The sequence below is a fragment of the Petaurus breviceps genome, unplaced genomic scaffold, assembly GCF_028583685.1.
Source record: "Petaurus breviceps papuanus isolate PSGF00001 unplaced genomic scaffold, PetGlider_PUasm1.0 91023, whole genome shotgun sequence".
In the NCBI taxonomy this organism is placed as follows: Eukaryota; Metazoa; Chordata; class Mammalia; order Diprotodontia; family Petauridae; genus Petaurus; species Petaurus breviceps.
The window spans coordinates 834,280-861,790 of record NW_027187398.1 but is presented as its reverse complement, the minus strand read 5'-3'; the positions used below and the strand labels follow the sequence as shown (position 1 = coordinate 861,790).

Sequence of the window (27,511 nt, the reverse complement as noted above, 5' to 3'; positions counted from 1 at the left end):
GGGACGGTGCATACAGAGGGTACCGTAATGTAGCATGTAGCACAGGGGATCACCTTCACTACAGTAGCAATCTCAATAGGGCTTATTTTCGGGGGAGGGCTTATTTTAGAGGAATCTTACACAGTAAAAGGGAGGGCTTATTTTCGGGATAGGTCTTATTATCGGGGAAACACGGTACATACACACTTTTCTATTAATTCAATCCATCAATAAGCATGTACTCAGCAAGTAGTGGGTGCAGGGCACTGTGTTAAGTGACTGGGGGTACAGTGACAAACAATGAGATTGTCTCTGCTCTCAAGCAGCTTATAGAGGAGATGTGGGAGAAAGCCCACCCAAACAAATAAGTATATACATAAAGCAGACACAATGAATTACAAGGTAGATTTGAGAACTAGTACTCCAGCAACGTGAGAAATCAGTAAAAGACTTTTCTTGCTCTGATTTTTTTATTTTTTGCTTTTTGGAGGGCAATTGGGATTAAATGACTTGCCCAAGGTCACACAGCTAGTTTTTGTGTTAAGTGTCTGAGGCCACATTTGAACTCAGGTCCTCCTAACTCCAGGGCGGGTGCTCTATTCACCGTGCCACTTAGCTGCCCCTCTTGCTCTGATTTTTGAAGAAAATCAAAGGTTTTAAGAGCAGGAAGTGAAGGAGGGAGTGCTAGCCAGGCATGAGGAGAGCCAGAAGCAGCACACATTGTGAAGAACAATCAGGGAGTCAAGAGAGTTTACTAAGCAAAGAGTGGCATGGTAAGAGCTGTAGTTTAGAAATATCCTCCCTTTGGCATCCATAGGAAGGAAACATGGAAGAAAGGGAGATTTGAGGCAGCGGTAATCAATGAGAGGGCTATTGCAATAGTCCAGGTGAAAGGTGATAAGGGGTCTGATCAAGTCATGAAGGCTATGTAAGAGAAGAGAAGGATACAGAAATCATAAGATTTAGCATCTGATGGCACATGGGAGGAGAGGGAGAGCTTTGTTCTGAGGTTTTAACTAAATGATGGCATGTATACATAAGTGTATAAAACTCTTGAATAGCATATATTTATTTGTACAGCATATATTTTGGCCACTGTGTAGACAACTATCAATCATACACCTATTATCACCCATCTAAGCTCTCAGAGACTGATAATTATGCTGCCTTTTTAAAAATTCAGATTACCTATGACCAAAACCCCAGCACTTTTCAAACAACATTTATAAAGCACCTATTGTTTGAAAGAGGTACTGTACCTGCTCAAAAAAAGTCCTACCTATTCCTGAAACCCTGATCAGGCAGATAAGAGCATTGGGTTTGAAATCAGTAAATCATCATTCTGAGTTCAAATCACTTTAACAAGTCACTTTAACCCTGTTTGCCTCAGTTTCCTCATCTGAAAATGAGCTGGAGAAGGAAATGGCAAATCACTCCAGTATCTTTGCCAAGAAAACCCCAAAAACAAAGTCACAGAGGGTCAGACACAACTGAACAAAAATGCCCCCTATTGGAGGAGGCAATGTTTATATATAACAAGTTAATAATGCCTTGCACACAACAAGGATTCAAAAATCTGACTGTAGGATAACAATGTAGATGTTGTTTCTACCACCTTATTGTCCTAGAAATAATACAAGTCATCACACAAACTAATAAACCAATCCCTCAACTCAGTCACACTTTTACATAAGTTATCAGGCTTCAGGACCACATCCATTTCCTGTGAGGTACGTAATTACTCCCATTTCACAGAAGAGGAAACAAGCTCAGACAGGTAAAGGTGTTTAGCCCAATATTACACAGCTAGTAAAAGTGGCAGAGCTGGGGCTAGACCAGTTCTTCTGACTCCTTTGGTCCAAGGAAAGAACTAGCTTTTCCCTGACCTAATTTACAGCAAAGCAGATAAAGACTAAAGCAGAGAGGAAGGGTGTTCACCTACTCTCCTGAAATCCTGATCACTCACAGCTTTTAACTTCTAGGAGGGGAGAGATAATTATATAATACAGGACTTATAATTATAGAAACCTAGGAGAAATATACTAAATATGCTAAGAAGAAGTAAAAACAAAACAAAATAGTGGTCAATAAAGTGAAATTTGAGTCCCAAGACCCCTAAATCACAAGACAAAAAGATTAATACACAAATAAAAGGAAAAACTGAAATTTAAGGCAATTTAATTTATGTTTTTAGAGAATTCTGAGGCCAGTAATTGACAATCTTTCAAAAAAAAATACATCTTCAAAGTCATAGGGAACCTAAAATAGTCACTTCCTTCTTTTGAAACACTAGAAAAAATTCAAAGAAAAATTAAGAAATCCAAAAAGCTGTACAAAGATTTATGGAGAAGGCTATATATAAAATTCTTTTTTATGCTTACTATTTGATTTGAATAACAGTACTGCTGAAGAAGAAAAATGTGCTCTTTTAAAAGAAATGTTTTACTCCATAAGTGCTATGTCTAGCAAGAAAAGAGACCACCCAAATTAGATGCTTTTTGATGACTGGGAAGAATTTCAAATGATAATTTTCAACGACCAAACCCTAGTCATCACAACATTTGTCATTTAAAACTTGTTATCTTTACAAATGACTTCTTAAATGCAATGGTTTGGGTTTATATTTCATAGGGACCAGTTTTGGCTAAGAGCTTCAGAGAAATAAATCTGTAAAAAATATTTTAACATACGGAATGTTGAAATTATTCAAAGAGAAAGGCAATACAATTTTCAGAGAAATGTCAACAAGAATTTGACACTTAAAATCTATGTAAAGGTACCACTTCTTCTCTTCCAAGGATAATGAGAATTTAAATAAAATAAATTAGATAAAAATTTTTGGGCCACAAACCATCTCATATGAGTAGAGGGTTATAATTTCATTATGATGAAGTTAATATTGTAAATGGAGTAATTTAAAGCTGTTTTTCACAGTACAATGACAAAAGGAAAAATCTGCCTAATTTTTGAGAAGGAACAGAGAATTTAAAAATATAGAATAAAAAATCTATTTTTCAGTGGAGCCTTAGAAAATAGAAAAGCAGAACCATTGAACCAAGTAAGAAAACAGACACAGAAAGGGGAAATAATTTGCAAGAAAAAAAAGTCATTAAATAGGTCAGAGAGAAAACCAGAAATAAATTCCAGATTTCCTGATTTCCCAGCCTACAGTATCTACTTGTACAAATATACAGACTCACCAATTATGCAAGAAAAAACGATTTTTCATATTGACAAACCATTTCCTTTCACGTGATTTTTTAGTTTTTCAATTCACTTTTGGTTTTTAAGGGAAAAGAAAACAAGCTTCTCATTAGATTGATAGTAACCATTTAGTCAACTAAGATAAGAATAATGCACTTGCACTTCATTTCAATCTCCTCTTTCTACTTCCTTAGAAAGAATTTAGAAACATATACACTATGACTTATTTTTTCTAAGGAGACATTGAAAGTAAACTTTTAAAAGGCTAAAAAAATCTGTGGAGAGCTCAAAGGGCTAGAGACACTCATCCCTATAAATTCGTTAGTTTGAAAGACATACAGCATAATCTTTTAAAAAACAACAAAACATATCAAGTGTTTTAATTCTTTCTCTGGGACGAATTAGCATCAAACAATTTGCTCATGCTTTCTTTATGTTATGTTTTATTTAAGCTTGAAAAACTAGAGTTCCTAATTTTTCAACAATACAAAGGACTAGCACTCTTTGTAACAAATATTTAATGATAATTTTTTTAAATGAAGTCTTATAAACAAGGGACAAAAGGGATCATAAAATATAAAATAGATAATTTCAATTACATGAAATTAAAAAGCTTTTGTATGAATAAAATAAAAATAAAATTAGAAAAGAAACAGTAAAATGAGAAAAATATTTGAATCAAATCAAATATCCCTGATAAAAGTCTAATATCCACACTATGCAGGGAACAATTTGGGTATTTCCCAATAAAAATGATCAAAGAATATAAACAAATAGTTTTCCAAAAAAAAAAAAGACTTGTGAACTAAAGAGGACAACATCAAAATATAATCCAAATTGGGTATTTCCTAATAAAAATGATCAAAGGATATAAACAAATATTTCCAAAAAAAGACTTGTGAACTATAGAGGACAACATCAAAATATAATCCAAATCTCTAGAGCAAGAGAAATGTAAGTTAAAACAATTCTTGAGATCTCATTCCATGCCATGAAAATTGGCAAAGATGAAAAACATTATAACAGTTGAGGCTGTGGTGAGAAAGACACATTGATGCATTGTGGCACAGCTGTAAAGTGTCCAACTATTTTAGATTTCAAGCTAGAATCATGCAAGAAAAGTGATTAAATTGTCCATACCCTTTGACCCACAAATCCTACTACTGGACACGGTCTCTAGGAAGTCAAAGACATAAATACCAAAGTGTCTATAGTGGCACCCTGTGGTAGCAAAAAACTAGAAACAAAGTGGGTGTTAAAAATTAAGAGGGGAATGGGGTAAAAAAACTATGGTAATTGGATGTAATGAAATGGTTTTATGCAGTAACAAGTAGTGACTATAAGGACTTCAAAGAAACATGGCAAAATTTCTATAAAAGGACATAGTATGAAATGAGAAGAGAACAATTTTACACAATGACTGTAAAAATTTAAAGATCATGAAAAGAAAGTTGAACAAAAGATTATTAAATAAAGTAATGGAAATATCAATAAAGGTTCTAGAGTCTGGAGAAGAAATGAAACACCTCCCTCATACAGAAAGGAAGTGGAAGACTACTGAGACAGAAAACCAAATAAGTTGTCAGGTATGGTCTTTGCATTGGCTATTTTTACTTGTTTCTCTTTGTCATAAGGGAAAGGTCAGTGTGGAAAAGGGTAAAAATGATTGATGTAAAGACACAAGTCTTCAATAAAAAAATTTTTTTAAAGTAGTCTTATCAAAACAGGGATACCACCACTACCACCACCACCACCACCACCACCACCACCACCACCACCACGTATCTTATTTCTTCAGTGAAGGCAGTTCTCTTCCACTATAAAATCATTTTACATACTTACTGCCGAAAGGCTGCCATTGTGTTCTCCAAGTTCTCTCCAGCACCTGTAGAAACATCAAATAAATTATCACTGATTCATTTTACTTAAAAGTGCAATTCTTGTCTGAATTGCTGCATTTTAAAAAGATAAATCTAACTTGTCTATGGACATTAGTCATCGAAATGCAACCTAACTCAAAATAAAATGTTTTAGAATTTAATGTTTATTGAGCTTTATTTCTTGAGCTGCTTTCAGGAGCAAGCAATGACTAAAACATGGCCAAAGCAACATTAGCAGACAGAGTAACTAAAATGCCTTTCAATGATCCAGTAACACATTCTTGCTTTCTTTCAAGAGAAGGGATGACAAAGAAGATGGCTTATGCTGCAGCATAAATCAAACACCAAATGTTTAAATGCAATTAATTTCTGTAAGTCTTTACAGTCATGGAGCAAAAAAAAAGTAGTCTAAAACTAAAGTGACTACATTTTAAAAGGTGATGCAAAAAATAGCCTCATACAACGAAAATTCACAAAAGTTAACAAAATATCTAAAAACTAAAAGATTAACAAAGATTTGAACAGTTACAATATACATATAGGAAAACATTCTGGCAACAATAGAAATAGGAAACCAATTTCTCCATAGCAAGAAGACATACAAAGTTTGACCTTGAGAAAAGTTGTACTGAATGATTTCATAGGTCATTGCTTCAGAGTACATTTATAAGTACATTAAATGACCATTTTTAACTATTTGTTTTCTGTTGCTTGTTTTTTAAAAAAAATCAATAAACAACATAACATACAACATTCAAACGCAAGTTTCACCTAATGTACTTGAAATTAAGAAGTTGTTCCTGAAGACAAAACCAGAATAATTCCAACAGTGGATGATACAAAGGAGGAAAGATGATAATTTTAATTTCAGTCTTCCTCCAATAGACACCAGAAAAGATTATAAAATTAAATGAGAAATAGCCCCTATTTACAATGACTAACACATAATTATTTTTTCTTTATTTTTAACATTTATTTTTTAAAATTTTGAGTTCCAAATTATCTTCCTCCAGTCCTTTCCGTACCCCTTGAGAAAGCAAGAAATATATCATATATATATGAAGTCATGCAATTAGCAATGTTGCAACAAAAAGAAAAAAAATGAAGTGGAAAGAAGTCTTCAATATGTACTTCATATATGCTTCAATATATACTCATAGTTCATTAGTTCTCTCTCTGGAGGTTGAGAGCATTTTTCATAATGGGTCCTTTCAAATTGTCTTGGATCTCTGTCTTGATTAGAGTGGTGTAGTGGATAGCATTGGGCCTGGAGGCAGGAACACTGACATCCTCCTAAATTCAAATCTGTCCTCAGACATTTACTAGACATATGACCCTGGGTAAGTTACTTAACCCTGTCTGTCTAAGTTTGCTCACCTGTAAAATGAGCTGGAGAAGGAAATGGCAAACCACTCTAGTATTTTTGCCAGAAAACCCCAAATGGGGTTACAAAGTCAGACACAACTGAAAATGACCAAAGAACAAAAAAACCCTAGGAATTTTCTTAGATCATTATTTTGATCAGAGTAGCTAAATATTTCACAATTGATCATCCTTACAATATTGCTGCTATTGTGTAACATGTTCTGGTTCTGCATACTTCACTTTGCATCAGTTCATATGCTTTCCTTATACATCCCCCTCATCATTTCTTATAACACAATAGCATTCCATTACAATCATCTACCATAACTTGTTCAGCCATTTCCAAATTGATGAGCATTCCCTCAATTTCCAATTCTTTGCCACTACAAAAAGAGCTGCAATAAATATTTTTGTACATATAGGTTGTTTTCTTTTTTCTTTAATCTCTTTAGGATACAGACTCAATAATGGAACTTCTAGGTTAAAGGATATATGCACAGTGTTATAGATCTTTGGGGGCATAATTCCAAATTGTTCTCCAAAATGGCTAGACCAGTACATAACTCCACTAAATTGTGCATTAATGTACCTACTTTTCTACATCCTCTCATTTATCATTTTCTTTTTCTGTCGTTAGCCAATCTGACAGATATGAGATAGTACCTCAGAGCTATTTTGGTTTGTATTTCTCTAATCAATAGTGATTTAGAGCATTTTTTCATATGACTATTAATTGTTTTAATTTCTTCCTCTGAAAACTGCCTGCTCATATCCTTTTGTTGAGATTTAGGGTCTGAGGGTGCTCAAGACCCCAAAATACCAACATGCCTGGTCCTGCCAAATAAATTTGACTCAAGTCTTCTCTCAGTCAAAGTAAAGCAAAATCTATTAAGGAGCCTAAGTATCTGTGAAGCTTGTATTAACAAGCAGGCCTGAATAATCTGACACAGAGTGTTTGTGCTAGATAACTCAGCCCCATCATGGAGGCAAGATGGATCTTATATACAGAAAAATTGTGGGAGAATTTAGGGGTGGTCTAGAGGAGGAGTTTGGGGAGGCTCTTGAGGAGGAGTTTAAGGAGGATCTTTGATGGAACAGAGACCAGACTCCAGTAATGGGATTAAAGGTGGGAAATAGCTGAAGGTTACCTAGAGATGACAGACAACAGAGGGCTAGGCTAGTTTAAGGGTAACAGATTTGGGTTATTATTTGGAAGATATTTTGATAGGATCAAGGGTGGGAAGTAGCTGGACAATGGAGGGCTAGGCTACTTAAGAGTAACAGATTTGGGCCTAGCTATAATGAAAGGCTTATGGCCTTAGACAAATGCCTTATCAAGTGGGAAGATTCAATTAGAGTTCAAGGGAAATTCCTGAGCCTTTACCTTTTCATCACTTTGACCATTTATCATGTGGGAGGATGGCTCTTATTTTTATAAATTTGACTCAGTTCCCTAAATATTAGAGAAATTAGGCCTTTATCACAGAAACTTGCTACAAAAAAAATGTTTCCCAGTTTCCTGCTTTCTATCTAATTTTGACTGCATTGGTTTTATTTGTGCAAATCCTTTTTAATTCCATGTAATCAAAATTATCCATTTCACTTCCTGTGATCCTCTTCGGCCCTGGTTTAATCATAAACTCTTCTATTAACTATTCATAGATCTGAAAGGTAAATTTTTCCATGCCCCCCTAGTATATTCATGATGTGTGGGGTGTGAAACCCCATTTGAAATTTAATCAAGAATATGGAGGTTTCTCAGGATAAAAACAGGAAATTTTTATTCTCTTCCCTTGAGGGAAGGCAGTCCTCTCCATGGCAGATCAGGGAAAGGAGGCAGTTACAGAAGATGGAACAAGAATTTATGCGCTAACAAGTCAAGCCCCCTCCCAGCACTGTCCCTTCTCCCATTGGCTGGGAGGAGGGCTCACATATTGAGAAAATCTTCCCCAATGGCAAATAACAAAGAAGCCTGCCACTATCCTCTATTGGCTGGGAGGCAGGATAGGGAACCAGGGTATTGTTCATGTCCTTATTTGGACAATGCTAAATTGAGGGAGGGGAAAAGATCACCAGCAAAGATTGAGGTGGAAAACCCCTAAAGGGCCTAATGCTGATAAGGGTGTGGCAAACAAAGGTGGAGGTAGAAAGACTCCTGAAGGGAAGATGAACCTGAAACTCTGGCTTGCTCCCACAAGAAAACTTATGAGCTGAGAAGTTTTAACCTTTCCCATTCATGATATCACTCTTTATGTCTAAATTATTTGTCCATTTTGATCTTACTTTTGGTATGTGGTGTGAAATGTTGATCTATGCCTAGTTTCTGACAAACTGCTTTCCAATTTTCCCAGCAATTTTTGTCAAATGGTGAGTTTTTGCCCCAAAAGCTTTGATCTTTGGGTTTATCAAATACTAGATAACTATGGTAATTTACTATTATGTATTGTGTACCTTATCTATTTCACCACTCTATTTCTTAGCCTGTACCAGATGGTTTTGATGTCCCAAAACACTAAGTATAATTTTAAGTTTGGTTTTTTTTTTTTTGTCTTTTGGAGGGCAATTGGGATTAAGTAACTTGCCTAAGGTTACGAACTAGTTTTTTTTGTGTGGGTGTTAAGTGTCTGAGGCCAGAAGCAAACTCGGGTCCTCCTGACTCTGGGGGCCTCCTGACTCCAGGGCCGGCACTTTACTCACTGCGCCACCTAGCCGCCCGTATAAGTTTTAATAGCTTTAGAAGATTCTAACAAAATGTACAAAAGAGATAGATCACTTATTTAGGTGGGCAGCTTGGGGGGAAGGGCAACTGTCCCTTTCATAGGCCTGAAAAGGAAAGATTTCAATAGACAGCTATATGGGGAGAGAGTATAGTGTTCATGGAGGTAGAGAGAAGAGTGTATACTAAAAGAGTTTAACTAAAATATGTAGCATATGAAAAAGAGTCCTATGTACTAACACAAGGGCCAAACTACAGACAATCTTAAATCACAGCCTAAGGAGTATGGTATGCTATTCAGTTAGTAATGGGGGAGGGGAGGAGACCCTAAAAAATTTAGGAAGGGGCAGTTTTATAATCAGACTTATGCTTTAAAATTATAAGAGAATGGGAGCAGGGAAAGCAATGAGGAATAGCTTAAGGCTAGAAGTGATGGGGTACAGGCTCTGAGAAACCCCTTGAACTGATTGAATCTTCCCACTTGATTAAGCATTTATCTGAGGCCATAAGCCTTTCATTATAGCTAGGCCCAAATTTGTTACTCTTAATCTAGCCTAGCCCTCCATTGTCCAGCTACTTTCCACCCTTTATCCTTTCAAAATATCCATACCCAAATCAGTTATCCTTAAACTAGCCTAACTCTCCATTGTCTGTCATCCTCAAGTAGCCTTCAGCTATTTCTCACCATAAATCTCATTACTGGAGTCTGACCTCAGTTCCCTCAAGATCTTCCTTAAATTTCTCCTCAAGACCCTCCCCAGATTATTTTGGTATGCTTGTCCAATACAAGTGTCACAGATACTTAGGCTCCTTAAGAGTCTAGCCATTATGGTGAATCTTTAATAAACTTTGCTTTACTTTGGCTGAGAGAAGATTTGAGTCAAATTCATTCAGCAGGACTTGGCATGTTAGTATTTTGAGGTCTTGAGCACCCCTAAACCCTAAACCTCAATATAAGGAGAGTGGAAGATGAGATAGTGTAGAGGTAGAATTAAAAGTGTTAGCCCTTGATTAGACTGGAGTTAGGAAAGAATATAAAAAATGACAGGTTTCTTTTTAAAAAATTTTTTAGCTGTCTTAATCAGTCAAGATCTGCCTTCTCCCCCTTCTCCCTCTCCCTGAGTTGAGTTCATGAGAAAAACACAACCCTTTATGAACATATATAGTCAATCAAAACAAATCACTACATTGACCATGTCCAAAAAGAAAAAAAAGGTCTCATTTTGCATTCTGAGTCTTTTACCTCTCTGTCAAGAGGTGGGTAGTGTGGTTCATTAGTCCCCTAGAATCCTGGTTCACCATTATGTTGATAAGAATTCGGTACTTTAGTATTCCGTTCATATTTATATACAATAAAGTGTTCATCTATTCCCCATTTTATGCTCCCCCCCCCCAGATTCCCATTTTTGCCATCTCAATAAAATATTTTATATATATATATATATATTTTGTACATCTGTGGAAGTTGTTTTGCTTAGGACTAATCCCTCTCTTAATCTGTCCTCTCTCTTATCCTCCCTTCCCCCCTTTCTACTCTTTCCCTAGTTTTCTGTTGAGTGAAATGTTTCTGCACACACAAATTTAACTCTGTACACAGAAACTAAGTTTGTCTGTTTATTCTTTCTTTTGATCAGTTCAGATGAATATGAGGTTTGTGTCAGCTGCTTCCTCCCTTTCCTCTTCTTTGTTTGTATAGATGTCTACCCTCATAATATAAGATAATTTTCCCTAACTTTCCTTTCCCTGCTCCCCTCACCCCACAGTGTATTTATTTCTCTTCTCCCTCTTTCCATTCTTAAGCTTATCAAGACATTGTCTAACTGGACTCCCTATTTGAACCCTGATGATGGTAGGGTTCAAAGGGAACACACTTATCATCTCCCCCTATTTGAATGTAAGCAGTTATCCATATCTAGTCATTTATCATTGTTTATCTTTTTATGATTCTCTTCAGTATTCTGAACTTAAAACTCTGAAGCTCTGGTCTTATTATCAAAAATGCTTATAAGTCCCCTATTTTTCGCAGTGAGTAAAAGTGCTGGCCCTGGCATCGGGAGAACCGGGGTGGTTCTGCCCTTAGATAATTGGCTCCCACACAAAAAATAACTGGCTGTGTAACCTTGAGCAAGTTACTTAACCCCAATTGCTCTAAAAAAAAAAAAAGAAATCCCCTATTTTTTTTGAAGTCCTCTATTTTATTAAAGATCCATTTTTCCTGGAAATATGACACTCGGTTTTGCTAGGTAAGTTATTCTTGACTATAAGCCTATAATGGTGTGTGTGTGTGTGTGTGTGTGTGTGTGTGTGTGTGTTTTCATGGAGACATATCTACAGAACTAGATATATATTTCTTTTGCTTTCTGGAATAGCATATCCCAAGCTCTTTTTCTGTTCCTTTATAGTTTGGTGGCTGCTAAATCATGCGTGATCCTGACTGTGATTCCTCAGTATCTGAATTCTTTTTTTCTCACTGCTTGCAGTATTTTTAATTTGTCCTAGAAGCTCTGGATTTTGGCAATGATCTTCCTGGGAGTTTTCATTTTGGAGTTTCAGGAGATAATTGGTGGATTCTTTTTATTTCTACTTTGCCCTCTGGTTCTAAGAGATCTGGGCAGTTTTCTTTTAAGATTTCTTGAAACAGGATGTCTAGGGAGCTTTTTTTGGTCATGGTGTTCAGATAGTCCAATGACATAAATTTTTTAAATCTGTTTTCCAGGTCAGTTGTTTTTGCTATGAAATACTTTACATTTTCTTCCTCAACCTTTTGACTTTGTTTTAATATTTCTTGTTGCCTCATGAAATCAGTGGATTCTATTTAGTTCATTTAAATTTTCAAGGAGTTTGTTGCTTGGTCAAGGTTTTATACTTAAGCTGTTGCCTCCCTTTTCAATTCTTCTCATTTTTTTTCCCCAGTTTTTTCAAGCTCTCTCATTCCATGTATAAAAATATCTTTTAATTCTTTTTTTTTCTTAGCTTGTGTTTCGTATCTCTTCCAGGGATTCTAGTTGAGTTTGTGCACAAGCTGTGTTTTTCTCTGAGGCACTGCAGATAGATGTTTTGGAGTCATAATCTTCTGTGGTTGTATCTAGAGTATCCTACCACCATGTTAACTCATTATGGTGGGGTTCTTTTTTTGTTTGCTTATTCTTCCAGCCTAAGTCCTGACTTTGGACCTAATAACAATAGTACTAGCCAACATGCATATAGTAACAGGCACTGTACTAAGCACTTTTCTGGAGGGAAGGTCTGGGTTGGTCCTGTTGCTACCTTCTTGGAATATAGTGCTATGTTATTTCAGGTTCTCAGGGACAGGCTGGGGACTTATAAGCATTCAATGTTCCATAAGGCATCTGATGCAGAGCAAAGTCACCTTGTTGTCCCCTGGTCTGAGTTGTGTAAGTTCTTGACCTGGGCTTGGGACTGCTACTGGATTCCATCCCTACCAGCCAACTGGAAAGTTCTGTTGGTTCCAAGTGGCAGAATTGTAGGTTCCCCTTTGTTCTGGGTTTTCAGCCTTGGTTATTCCTCTGCAGGCTGGGCTCGGATGTTGGAAGTGAGAACCTGTTCTCAGCTTGGGATCTAGAGCAATATCACTGTAGCAAATGGTCTCTGAATTTCCTCTTTTCTCAGTACACCACCCAAGGCATGCCTACCTGGAAAAGGCAATACCTCTGCTTTGAGTGACCCCTTCTCACCCCTCTCTGGATCTGAGTCCTGGGATTATATAATAGGCTGAGACCTGTGATTGTATAAGGAGCAACCACGGAGTGACCCATAGTGGGTCTAAATGAGTTCCAGGATAGGTCTTGTTCCTCCTTTTGTTCTGGGAGCTGCTTTTTTTTTCTCTTTGGAGGGCAACTGGGGTTAAGCGACTTGCCCAAGGTTACACAGCTACTAAGTGTTGAGTGTCTGAGGCCTGAGGCTAGATTTGAACTCAGATCCTCCTGACTCCAGGGCTGGTGCTCTATTCACTGCTCCACCTAGCCACCCCTAATTTTTTTTTGGGGGGGGAGGGTTGGGTTTTTTTTTTTTTTGCTTTTTGGAGGGGGGAAGGCAGGGCAATTGGGGTTAAGTGACTTGCTTAAGGTCACATGGCTAGTATATGTTAAGTGTCTGAGGCTGGATTTGAACTCAGGTCCTCCTGACTTCAGGGCCAATGCTCTATTCACTGTGCCACCTAGTTGTCCAAGGCTACTGACCTGACTCTGTCCCCAGTGTATGCAGAATTCTGTCTCCCTATGCTTACTGGGGCTGGACAAAGGACTCACTGTGTCTTTTTTTGGATCTCTCCATCAGAATATAGTCTGGTGCATTCTACAGATCCGTTTGGAAGCATTGTGGCCTAGAGCTCAGCTCCATTCTTCTTTCTATTTTTGCCATCTTGGCTCCACCTCTCCATGATTAAGGTTTCAAGACCAGGTGACTGGGAGAATGATGGTTCAATCAATAGATTAAAAAACTGGAAAGAGGTCAAAATGATAAGTCCTGCTTGAGATACAAGATGACAACAAGATATCTAGATGGAGATAATCCAGAGAATGTTTGGAAATGCTACATAAGAGCCCAGGGGAGAGTCTAGGGATGGAGAAAATATGCATTCAGTGTAGTCCACAGCATACCGGTCAACAGGTGAAGTTAAGGTAAACAATGGAAGGAATGTAGAGAGAAAAGAAAGTTGAAGACAGAGAGAGCCTGGGGAGAAAATTACATACATGTAGGGTATTGCAGGAGAAAACTTAGTGAAATTAAAGCATTTATTAACTTCCTACTATGCACTAGCCACTGAGCTAAGCAGTGGGAAATACAAAGAAAGGCAAAAGCTATACCCAACATTGAGGAATTTACAATCTAATGGGAGAAGACAACTTGCAAACATCCATGTTCAAATAAGAATAACCAGGATAAATTGGAAAGCAGTATCAGGAAAGGCTTCTTGCAGGGATTTTAGCTGTGACTTGAAGGAAATTAAGAACCAGAGATGAGGATACAGAGAGTTTAGGTATGAGGATGAGTCAGTGAATGTTGGGTTTGGGCTAAAGAGGCTTGATCCCAGGACTCAGATAATTACCTTGATATCAGTGGACCTAAATATCAAAGACCTCTTTGAGAAGTGACTTTTCCTCAAGTTAGCTCTTGAGTTCTTTTGATATGGATTACACTTAAAAGGATGTTGTTTGAGTTCTGAGACCAACAGGCTCTGCCCCAAGACTTTAGTTGTTCAAAACCAAAATATTTGAATTCTTAGGTGGTCAGTTCCTATGCAGATGTACTTGATGAAGCGGCTTTGGCTTCAGGCCTTGAAGCCAGCTCTCAGAAGCATCCTTTGTAATGTGACTGCATATGAAAGGAGTTAACTGACTTTTCCTAAGACCTTCTGGCACCTAGAGAACAAAAGGCCTTACTACCTTGGTACTTCCAGGATATGACGGACTAAGATAATGATCTGAATACTCAGAGTCCCCTTCCTTTGTCTCATTGCTCTATAAAAACCTTGTCCTGAGAATCAATAATTGGAGTTCATCATTCTTCCTTGAACTACCCACATGGCCTAGTCATTTCTTATTCACGTCTCTGAATCATGCTAAGTGCTGGACACTGAGCAGCCCGCAGCAAGTAAAAATACACAGAACTGGGAGATGGAACAGTAAAGAGGACAATGTAAGGGTATATGGAAGGCAATAAAGTGTAAGGAGACTAGAAAGGTAGGGATGACTTTAAAAGTAGAAAAGAGGATTTTATATTTGATCCTGAAAGTGGTAGGGAGCCACTGGAGTTTAACTGAATTGGGGAGTGATATGGTCAGACCTGTGTTGTATGACGATCACTTTGACAACCTGATCCATTTCTTCCTGCAAAATGTCTCTTGTACTCAATCCTTGGTTCCCATTCATACTGCCATTACTCAATTGCAAGTGTTTATCACCTCATATACAAACTACAACAGCCTTGTGGCTGTTCTCCTTGACTCTGGGCTCTCCCTGCTAAAGTTTGTTGCTATTCAATCATTTTTCAGTTGTATCCAACTCTTTCATAATCCCATTTGGGGTTTTTTTTGGCAAAAATACTGGAGTGGTTTGTCATTTTCTACTCCAATTAATTTTACAGATGGGAAAACTGAGGCAAATAGGATTAAGTGATCTGCCCGTGTCACTCAAGTAGTATCTGAGGCCAGATTTGAACTCACAAAGAGTTCCTGACTCCAGGTCCAGCACTCTATTCACTGAGCCACCTAGCTACCAGAATGCTTATTCCTTAAATAACAATACTATATACTTGTTTTCAAAGTGCTTTCATATACATTCTTTCATTTGATCTTCACAATAACACAAGCAGGGAGAATCATACTGCCTCAGTTTCACAGATGAAGATGAGGTTGAGAGGTTAAGTAACTTTCTGAAAAATAATAATTGCATTATTTGTCTTACAGAATTGTATGAGGAAAAGTGCTCTGTGGATTCTAAAGTACCATATGAATACAGAGTATTGTGACTTTGTGCAATCAAGTCACCCTTTCTCTTTTTACAGCTAAACACTCAATCCTTTGTGTTCAATGGCCCTTGTTCTGGACCATTTTCTTTGTCTACAGATTCCAGATTCTATTTACTTATCTATCTAGCCAGAGGCCTTCCTCCTTTGTAAAGCCCAATATCCTTTGGTTTTAGAGATGATTTCACCTGATTCCTAGTACTCTCTCAATCAATATTTTACAGTTTAGTACGATACTGTCCTCTTGCATTATGGGTGTTATTTACCCTATTTATGAAGCAGGCTGGAGCTGAGGAGGAAGGGCCTGCCTTGGCATCAGGAAGACCTCTGACAGATACCAGCTGCGTGACTCTGGACAAGTCATTCAGGTTCCCAGTGCTCCATATAATTCTCTAAGACAATCAAAAGAAAAGAACCTACTGCTTTGGTCTTGGTAGAGCTGGGTTCCTCAACAGTAAAATCACAGGTTGGGCACAATGCTATGCAAATTTTCCTTCATGTAATGTAAACACTCCTGGGGCAAGAACCACGTGTTCCTGTAGTCCTCAGTGTGTGGAGGAAATAGATAAGATTTGGTGAGGGTATGTAATAGTAATGAAATTTGAAGATCCCTTTGTATTGCCAAGCTAACAGGTACTTAGCACTTAGTTTCAAATTAAGCCTCTGTAAAGAAACAGAAGGTATGAACCCCTGTTGCTGACCTAACAGGAAGGGACTGAACAGGGAGGAGCTAATATCATAAATAAGAAAAAGCCCCAGTTGGGAGAGTCAGAACTTCTTAAGGCAAGCATCTTGGAGGTAGAGCAGCTACTGCTGGGGGGGGAGGGAGGAGGGTGGGGTGTAGGTGAATTTCTCTCATCAAGCATCTGGAGGCTGCGCTGCTACTGCTGGACTGATGACTGAATTGAGAGAACTGAGAAGAGAAATGAGAATTGAGAACTGAGACAATTTCTTGGAGCAAGCAGCATAAAGTAATTTTGATTTTGAGAACAGAGCTGGATAAAGTGATTTTGATTTTGAGAATAAAGCAAGAGAAAGTAATTTTAATTTTGAGAAGAGAACTTGTGGTGGTGGAGCTTCTTTTGAGAGCCAGCAAAACTCCTGCTCAGAGATTCTGAGAACCAGCCAGAGCTGCTTAAGACTTCCGAGGGCCAGCTGGAGCTGCCAGAGGAAGCATGACTGTGGTGTCAGTACTTTGTCTGTCTATTTTGGGTCTATGTTGATTTCACAGGCAGAAAGTGAATTGAGATGTTAGTGCCGACCGTGTGTGTGTGGATACTGTAATTCTGCTAAGCTTGATATGTGTGTAGATAATGTTGTGGCTCTGTTAAGTTCTCTCTTCCCAGTAACAGACACTGTGAAGGACTTGAGGTGGATTGGACACTGTGAGCTTCAATGTGGAACAGGAACTACAGGGAGAGCTGAACAAGGAACTGGGAGCTGCCTTTGAACCCAGGTGACAGTTTGGTGGATTCAGGTAGGAGCTGGGACCATGGAAGAGGAACTACAGAAGCTGAAAGCCTGCTGAGTCAAGATGATAAGACCTCTCCATGGATACTGAGTAGTGACTGATGAAACTGTAACTTAATTGCACCCCATGGATGGAAGACTTTGACTTTTGTACTTTGTGATTAACTAAATGAATGTACTTTGTTTAAAACTATGTGACCACTCTGGTGAAAACTACGTGGCCATTTTAGTGTTAAGTTGTTGAGCTGTGACATGGTGAATGCTGTACCTTGATTTTCTGTGAATGTTTTGCCCTGATTTGTTACTGAATAGAGAGTTCACTATATTATGGAATCAGAATCTTGAAGCTGTTCACAGCAGCAGTCCTCTGGAAAGCTGCTTGTACATGGCTTTACAGGGGAGGAACAAGGGGTAGGGAGGAATACGGTGTTTTGAAACAAATTAATAATTTTTAACTAGAAAATTTACATATCAATTTCCACCTGTAAGGTGGATTTTAGTGTAAGGTGAATTTTAGTATGTGTAAGGTGGATTTTTGTTATTCTTTCTTAGAGTTGTTTCCTAGGATCCATAGCCATAGCAATCTCTTGTTCCCAGGTATTAGATATGAGTTCCCACTATGGTTCGAAACATCTACATCATGATTGAGCAGCACTATATAATGATAAATAATATAAACATTTGTGTGTAAACTGTAAACATCCACTGCGACTGCACAGGAATGAGGTGATGTAAATTTGTGAGGCTATTGCTGGCAATATGCCTTTTTTGTCTGCTGCCCTATATGGCAGGTATATACTGGTCAATGAATGGGGAACCCTTAGGGTTGAATGCACAAGCTAGAATGCTGTGTCTACCTTGATCAGCCACCATCAAGGCTTGGAGCGAATCTGTGTTTGTTTCAACTGGCCCCCAATTGAGGTTTGAGGGAATTTAGGGGAATGCACAAACTGTGTCAATCTCAACTGACCCCAAGGAGACATAGGGATAGTTGCCCCTACCCTTCTCAACGGCCCCTGAAAGAAGGGTGATTAGGGAACACTGTAGGAATTGTGCTTTCATTATCAGCAACAAAATTATCTCACAAAATCATTCTCACAAAATTATCAGTTTGTGAGAAGACTAAACTAGAATAAAGTAAGATTATTAACCCCTTTGAAGCTATCTTAGTGTCTTTCCTGTCTGATCAGATCAAGAGTGAATCTGTGCTAGCAACCCTCATATGTGCTAGTGTTATTTGTCTTACCTTGCCTATATTCTCATATATCTTTTAGTTATGACTCATTCAATACATAAGACACACACATGCTGTTAAGATCCTTCATCTTAAGTTTATTAGTGGAAATTTTATAGTTAGCCCTCCATGAAGTATCTTAAAAACTTGGTCAGTCAGATATTATATACTTTCCCTTTACTTCAAATTTTAAAGTGAAATTCATTAGTTCTCCTTATTCCCATGAACTAATATTTACATTTGCAGAGATAATTTTAAAGCTTGATTAATGATGTAAATGCCGACACATTACTTCTTATAGTTATACATACTGAGAATCTGGATGGTAAGTAGGACACTAATTAAAAGGTCTGCCATTCTTCAAAGAATTATTTGGTCTCTTTTTCTTTCATGAAATTTATCTTGGAATTTCCTTCATTCTAAATTATCATAGACCATTCCCAGAAGCAGACTTATCATAAATATTTTTTCCCCATAGTAGTCACAAACAGTGCCTGATTCTGAAAATGGCAGTTACAGTTGGAAACAATGTGGAAATAACTCCTATTATGGGATGTCCACTGCAGCCAAGTTCCCATGCTGCCCTTCACATGATTTAAACATTCCTGTCTTTACACATACCATCCTTCCTACTGTTTACCTTTTTAACAAGGTAAAAATTACTCAAGTACTTGAGGAAGTCTTCCTTTAAGAGCCCCAATTTTGCTCACTCATTCACACTACTCTATCAATGCTTAAATATTCTACACAAAAGCTTAGTCAAAAGTGCCCTGGACTTAGGAGTCAAGACACCATAGGGAAGTCCCTTAGTTCTCTGGGCCTCATTTTCCTTATCTGGTAAAAGGGATTAATAGTACTCTCCCATAAAGTTGTTGTAAGGAAAAGTGCTTTATAAATCTTAAAGCACTCTCTATACATGTGAGAGGTTATGATGACTGTATTTACTTGTGGCTAAGTAGTGGACTATTATAAAAGGTTTTTAGTTTCATATATATTGAGAATCTCCAAACTAGATTTTGATTTTCTTTTGAGAGCAGATAACATATATCCTATTCCCTTGAATCCCTCATAGGAATAGAATGGAAGTATTGACTTTCACCAAGTTTATTATGGAAGTACTGAATGGAACTATTCAGAAAAAAATGTTAATTTATAAGTTATAACTTACAGTCATGCAAATGCATCATATCACTACCAGTAAAGTCATCCTGGAATATGGAAAACTTGAAATATATGCACATCTTTAAACATAAATAAGGATCCCTACAGGAGCACATTGACTTAGAAAACCACATATTTACATTATCTATATCATATAGTTTTTTATTTGTTAACTATTTCCCAATTACATTTTAATCTGTTTTGGTCCTCTCTCAAAAGTAGTGTCTTCCCCATTATCCTCTATCTCTCACCTGGCAATCTCTAATTCGTGGTCTTAGCAGAGCTATTAATTCCATCACAGCATTTTGCTTTTAAATATAATTTAAGGGTGGCTAGGTGTCGAAGTGAATAGAGCACCGGCCCCGCAGTCAGGAGGACCTGAGTTCAAATCCGGCCTCAGACACTCAACACAAAAACTAGCTGTGTGACCTTGGGCAAGTCACTTAACCCCAGTTGCCCTCCAAAAAGCAAAAAAAAATGTGTATATATATATATATATATATATATATATATATATATATATATGTGTGTGTGTGTGTGTAATTTAAAATGACCTCTACAAATGTAAACAAGTGTGTGGGAATAAGGAGAACTAATTATTAATGGCATGTCAGCAGGGTGTCAGACACCTCTGGCCTACAGCACTGAGATTAAATGATTTGCCCGTGGTTACACAGGCAGTAGGGGCAGTAGGTGTCCATGGTAGAATGTGGATCCAAGTCATATTGGCTCCAAGACTAACTTTTTTTTCTATCCATCACTCCCTACTGCCTCTCTTTTTGTGATAGTGGTTATCTCCATCTATTTAGAAATCAAATCATTAATAGCATACAAGGTAGGTCAAATACAAAAGAATTCTCTTTTCCATTATAGAATTATTTTTCTACCTAAACCCACCCCCTTTCTAACTTCCCTATTTTTCTTGGAAGTACTACATATTTTCAGTAATTCAGCTTTGCAATCTTGGAATCATACCTAAAGTCTTTCATGTCTTACAGATTTTACCTCCATAACTCAATTTCCTCATCTTGTAAAATGAGGATAATTACATAATCTACCACTAAGGGCTGTTGTGAGAATCAAATATGGTAATATTTGTAAAGCACTATGTAAACCTTAAAGCACTGTACTGTACTACATAAATAATGATGATGATCAATATTATTTTTCCCCTTCATGGCAACCCAATTTGGTTCAGGCTAGCCTTCATTATAGAGCCTCCTAATTGGTCTCCCTCTTCTTCAATTCTTCCTCCACTTGGAGTAGCCAAGGTGATATTCCTAAAGCCCAGGTCTGGACCTGCCACTAATCCTATTCGAAAAGATTTAGTTGTTCCCCCTCATGTCAAGATCAAATACCAATTGTTTGTCTGTTTGTCTTCTCATGCCTAAAATGTATTGCCTCCCTATCTCTTTCTACCTCTCATAAACCCTAGCTTCTTCCAAAGCTCAGCTCTAGTATCACTTCCTACTTAAGGCCTTCCTGACTCTACCCCCAGCTTCTCCCCAGCAGGCCACTAGTCCCTCACTGCACCCCCCCAGTATTTATTTACTTTTTATGTATTTTATACTTCTCTGGGCACTTCTTGTTCCCCCTCATAACAGAAATATAAGCTCTCACTTCCATTCTATTTTTCTAATTTTTTTTTGTTTTGTTTTTTGGAGGAGGGAGGGCAGGGCAATTGGGGTTAAGTGACTTTCCAAGGTGACGGGGCTGGTAAGTGTTAAGTGTCTGAGGTCAAATTTGAACTCAGGTTCTCCTGATTCCAGGGCCAGTGCTCTATTCACTGTGCCACCTAGCCACCCCTCTCGCTTTCATTCTTATCTTTATATCTTTAGTGCCTAGTTCAATACCTGGCACTTGGGAAATTCTTAAATAGTTGTTGATTTAGCTTTACAGAAAAGTATGGCATCATCTCAAATCAGAAGTGTAAGGCTATTTGTTTCTTTATTATAGCGCATAGGCATTAAAACAGAATCATCTGAAAAAACAAACATAAGAATGTGATTTTTTTTTCTTGAATCTTCTCCAAAGGCATTACAAGAAGATCAAAGTCAACAACCACACATCTTTTGCTGTTTAGTCTAAAGTTTCCCTCTTCTCCTAAATGAAGTTTTGTTTTTTTTGGAAATATCCTTAAAACACTTACAGGTTTCTTTTGATAAGATTTAAGAGCAAAAATTTGAAAGGTTGGAAGCATAACATGATTTCATTCTTTTTCTTCTTTTTTTTTTGAGGGCAATTGGGGTTAAGTAACTTGCCCAAGGTTACAGGGCTAGTATTTTCGAGTGGGGGTTAAGTGTCTGAGGCCTGCTCTATTCACTGCACCACCTAGCCACCCTGATTTCATTCTTTTTCAATCCAAAAATAAAGTTAGAGCAGATAGATTCTAGTCTACCCTTACACAGGTTCAAGTTATACATTTTACATAATATGACCAATATTTCAACTTCTTATGGTATACAGCTTCACTTCCACACAGTATGGGAAGCATTTGCAACCTAGCAATGAGTCAAAGGACAGGATTTTCACTGGACAAAAGAGGTACAGCCTACTATTGCAAAGTAAATCAAGTTTGTCTTTGGCACTATCCTCTGTCTCTCACCTGGTGATCTCTAATTTGTGATCAACAGTCTTAGTAGGGCTATTAATTCCATTACAGCATTTTGCTTTTAAATATCCTTTTAAAAATGAAACCCTATCATTAAATCTTGGTTGTGAGTTTCTATCCTAGATACTCAATGCATTCAGGAGTAGACTTTTAAATTACAGTGTTTTGCAGAGCACATTCACTGTATAGCTTGGAGCTTCTCTGTATCATTTAGGAGGAATTCATATGGTCTCTTCCTGTAATACCTTCAAGATCACTGCACAGGGCTATAAACCTATTCTCTAGGTCAGCAGAAATAGCAAGATTCACATGAAATAATAATTTCAGTTACTCATCTTAGAATATTCCTATATTATATAAATATACCTATACCTACTGCAAATATCGCAAATAATTAATAAATACATACTGAGATTTATGTGGGACCTCACAGACATACCATGCTCTACATACATTCTAATTTAATCCAATCAATATTGTAAATTATATAGATACAAGCATTATATGTAGTAGGATAGTAAAGCAGACATTCAAATCTCTTTCCACTATGCCATATTACTTATCAAACTACATAATTTGAAACCAATGGAAAAAGTTTTTATGGTTATGGGGAAACAAAGTGTTTCAGAAATAATTTACTAGCAGCCAGGGGTGTGGGATGAATAACAGACTAAAAAGCAAGAAACTTTCTTTCTAGTCCCAATTCTTTGATTAACTAGCTGTGTGACTTACTAGTTTGGCCAGTTACTCAACCTGCTCTCATTGTGTGATCTTTCTCATCTGTGAAATGAGGGGGAGAGTGATACTAGTGACCCAAATTCATATGCTCATCAATCATTCTCATTGTGTACTTTCTCAATCAATGTAAGTGGGAGGTATGCAAAATTTGCTATCGAAAGAGATTCTCTAAACTTAGAGATTAGGATCCACTTGGTGAGATCACTGGATCTCCAATTTACCTTTCAACTCTACAACTCAATAACCACCTTAGTTCTGGAACTCCAAAAAGCTCAAGATTTATTTCAGTATAAAAATTTAACTGCACACAAGAGTAGCTGAGATTTGTAGAGTACTTTACAGTTTACAAAGTATTCTGAATATCATCTCAGTTCATGCTCACTAAAACCTAGTAAAGTAGACAGTATAGCTCTTATTTTTCAGATTAGGAAACAAAGCTTCAAATAATTTAAGGGACTAACCCAGGTCACATAGCCAGTAAGTGTGCAGAGTCAGGATTCCAACACAGATTTACTGATTTCAATTCTAGTTGGATTTTTTCCCCCTACATTATTCAGCCCTGAATGTCTTACATATATAGGACTTTAACAACAACAGCAATAGCTACCATTAATAAGTACATACTGAGATTTATGTTCGACTTCACAGACACACCATGCTCTACATACATTCTAATTTAATCCAATCAATATTGTAAATTACATAGATACAAGCATTATATGTAGTAGGATAGTAAAGCAGATATTCAAATCTCTTTCCAACTATGTGCCAGAAACTGTGCTAAGCACTTTACAACTATCTCATTTGACCCTCACAACAACTCTGAGAAGTAGGTGTTATTATTATCCCCATTACACATCTGAGAAAACTGAGGCATTCAATGGTTAAGTGACTTGTCCAATATCACACAGCTAATGAATGACCAGAGACCAAATTTGAACTCAGGTCTTCCTTATCCCAGGCCCAGCACTCAATGCACTGCACCACGTAGTTGTTTGTTATAGCATGTATTGTACATACATAACTTCATTTGATTAAATCTATCTTTGATAGATTTTTATATCTAACATTTTCTTTTTATGTATCAGTAACACAAGAGTTAATCATTTTAGTTCTTTTCTTCTGATCTTCCTTATCTTCAACTAGATAATCACCAATTAAAACTGATTACAGAGCAAAAGGCACAATCTTAAAGCTCAGTATTTAGTGCATAGGATGAGACAATAGTGTTTATTTAACTCCCTGCAGTTTAGCCATCTAGTGTATATACCACATCCACTAGAAGCCAGATCTGGGTTAGTTAACTGGTGAACAGTGAGAAACTTTACCTCCTACCTCAACAGGAACCAACTAGAATAAAGGTTAAATCCATCTTTAGATAAGATTTTTTCTCTTCCTGGTATCCCCATTGTTTAACGCCAGTACCTGGCACATAATAATCACTTAATAAATGCTTGTTGACTGACTGATAAATGAGATATTTCCACCACATTTTAAAGTTGAGATTTGCTCTAGTCGTTTGGTTGTAAAGGGGGCTAGCAGATTTAACAATTCAAGTTTAAATGGCAAAATTGTAGGAGGCAGACACCATGACTTAAAGCTAATCTCTAAATAATACTTCAGAATTCCTAAGTATAGGGCTTGGTGCTGGTGGGTGCTATAGTTATATTTGTTGTAGCACCTTGAACAGCTCCAGGAACACAAAAGTGTAAATTCTTTCAAGGCAGGGACTTTTATTTTTTGTCTTTGTGCATTTATTGCCAAGCAAAGTACCTTCAGACACTTTAAAAATGTTTCCTGAATTCAGTATACATTGTTTTGAAATACAGAGCCAAAGGCCTTCTTAAAAAAGCTAGCTAGAAAAATTTAGAGTTTAAGTATCCAGACCTGTTTTTCTATTAGCAAAATAATCTTTTCATATAATAAAATCAGAGATCCTTAGAGGGACCTAAGAGGCTGTCTAGTCCAAATCCTTTACAATTGAGGAAACTGGGGCCCAGGGAGCTTAAATGACCTGCCTAAAGTCACACAGGCAATATCATGAGATCGGAACCCCATGTATGCTTAATCCTTTTAACTGTGGGATTATTCCTCCTAGGGTTCGTGTTAGGGCTGCATTGAACAGGTGGGAGCCAGGAAACCACGGGTTCTTTCCCTAGCCCTGCAAAGATGCTGCTTGCAGTGACCTTGAGAAAGTCATTCCAGCTGAGCCCTAATTTCCCACTCCAAGTTGGTGGTCTAGAAGCTAGAGATGGGAACCATGGTTACAGGTAGGCGCTTAGACTGGGCTCACTGTTCCAAGCCTTCGACCCTGGATCCCTTCCACAGGAGAGAGAATCAAAAGCCTGGAGGACCCCCTCAAACCAGAAGGGCCAGAGGCCGTTTCCAGATTCGTCAGGCGTTTCTCTCCCCCTTCGCCCACTAATGACCCCAAGATATCCCCTCCCTCCCTGTCATAGCAGTTCCTTGAAGCAATACCCCCCAATTCCCCAAGCTTACACTTCATCCCCTAAGCTTCAGACTCTTAAAGAAACCCCAAAGAGATAAGCCGTATAGAACGCCCCTGCTGTCTGAGACCTCCGATATAGCAGCCCTAGTATATTTTCTACCCTTAAACCCCGTTACAGGATTTCTGCATTCTCCACTAAAGCATCGTTATGGCGCCTCAGCAACTCCCACCAGGGACCATCCTTACTAGACCCCCGTTATAGCATCCCTGAATCCCCCACTAGGGACCAGAAACCAACGTTACAGCCCCTGTGTCTCTCACGCAGGACCATGGTTTCCTTGGCTTCTTTCCCACGCAGCACCCTAGTGTCCCCCAGACAGAAATCGCGTTACAGAGACCCGGTAGCCCACCACCTGGTACCCCAATACAGCATCCCTGTGTCCTCCACGCGGGACCATAGTTACAGCGCCCCTGCGACCTCAGGGAAACCCTTAAGGCGACCCCGTACATTAAAACCTGCTTTCCTCTGAGACCCCCGCCCTTCGTTACACAGCTGCAGCAGCTCCCTGGAGACCCTCCATCTACGCCCCCGCCTCCCTCCACCCCTCCCAGGCTCCAGCGCCTCTCTCCGGGAGGGCGGGGGGCGGGGTGTCCATCACTCCCCACTCCACCACCCCTAACGCCGTCACCGCCGCCGCGCTCACCTCCGCGGTGAGAGATGTGTTTACTAAGGAATCGCTGCTTCTTCCTCTGGTGTAGCAGGGTCGGGTACTTGAGCAGCAGGAATGAGGTCACCACATAGCCCCCCAAGGTGGACAGCAGGTAAATCGCCGCCGAGGACGACATTGCAGTTGCTTGGGTGGGGAAAGCCGTCCCCTCCCAGTACGGCCCTCGCCCCTTCCCCGCGGCCCTGCAAGCTAGGCTGCGGAGAAAGAAGCACCAACAGGAGACCCAGCAGCTCCGCCGGCTGCTCGAGGTCTGCTCGCCCCCAGCTGGAGCCCGGGCTCTAATACACTTGTCGGCGCAGGACCCACTGCGCAAGCGCGGCCAGGCCCGAAGACTGAGGGGGGGCGGTAACAAAGGGGTCCCAACACGCAAGCGCACATGGGTTACTCGAGGGAAGCTTCCCAAGAGAGTACGTCACCTGCAGGAGTGAAGTCTCTTGGAAGACATATGAGCAAACCCTCAGACTAAGGCAAAGGTTTGGAAATCTGCCACTTTCCAGACCGGAAAGCATGATTACAAGGCGGACTAAGATAATTATAAATGTAATTTAAATAGTCATCATTAAGTGACTTTCGTGCTTTAAGTACCATAGGAAATATTAAGATCCCAGGGCATACCTCCCATTCCCTGGTAACAAAAGCAGATTATTTACAGAATCATAGACACATATTGACCGTTAGAGGTAGAAGATCCTACTGCACGTGAATAAACTAAAACCCACAAAGATGAAGAGACTTACCTTAAAGCTAGTTACATTCACTCCAGGCTGCCAGACAACCTATCTATGAAGGTGAAACGTGGAATTTCAGTCATCCAACCCAATCATCAATATATATAAATTTCAGAAAATGGAAGTATGCCAAAACATTAAAATGTTTAAAAAAGTAACAGGAAACTGCAGGGAATTCTTGGATCCCACTCAGGTCTCAGATTCACCTCAAGTTTATTTTGCATTCCTCAAATTCGAATGTTTATGGTTACATTTCAATCGATCATAACTTGAATGTTTATGCTATTGATAGATGCTGGAACCTTCCCTCTCTAAAAGCTGGGTGGACTAAGTTGATTGGAGTGCTACCAGCAATTCATATGCTTGTTTGAACCCTATAAAATGTGCACCTCAAAGAGATCAGAAAGTGAGCCTCCAGCTCTCTCCCCTACCAAATGATCCAAATCCCTCCTCTACCAAAAGTTTCTGAAACTAAAAAAAAAAAAACCCAAAGTGGAAGCCCAGGAAAAGTATACCACAGGCACTCAAAAGGTCAGGCATTCAAAAAGCAACTTTAAATAGCTAACTGGCAATAAAAAACCAGGTTATTTTGACAGAGAAAATTAAATCCTTCAAGATGAAATGATCACCCATTTGAAATCAGATAAGTTAATCGAGTGAAGCAGTTCAAAATTTGAGGAACCATTTACAAAAAATTCTAAGCCAGTAAGGAAGTTTTTTAACACATCAAAGACAAGAAGGAATCTAGCTACAGACACTGTG

General features: G+C 38.4%; 1 protein-coding gene across 1 annotated transcript in view; it reads right to left on the bottom strand.

The window, feature by feature from the left end:
- Positions 1-26,311, bottom strand: part of GDPD1 (glycerophosphodiester phosphodiesterase domain containing 1) — a 60,668-nt gene extending 34,357 nt beyond the window's left edge. The window contains exons 1-2 of the mRNA XM_069078070.1: positions 25,998-26,311; positions 5,026-5,068 (exon numbers count right to left, since the gene is read on the bottom strand). Coding sequence (XP_068934171.1) covers positions 5,026-5,068; positions 25,998-26,139 — 185 coding nt within the window. The 5' untranslated portion in view covers positions 26,140-26,311. The remainder of the gene's footprint in view (positions 1-5,025; positions 5,069-25,997) is intronic.
- Positions 26,312-27,511: the final 1,200 nt, after the last annotated feature.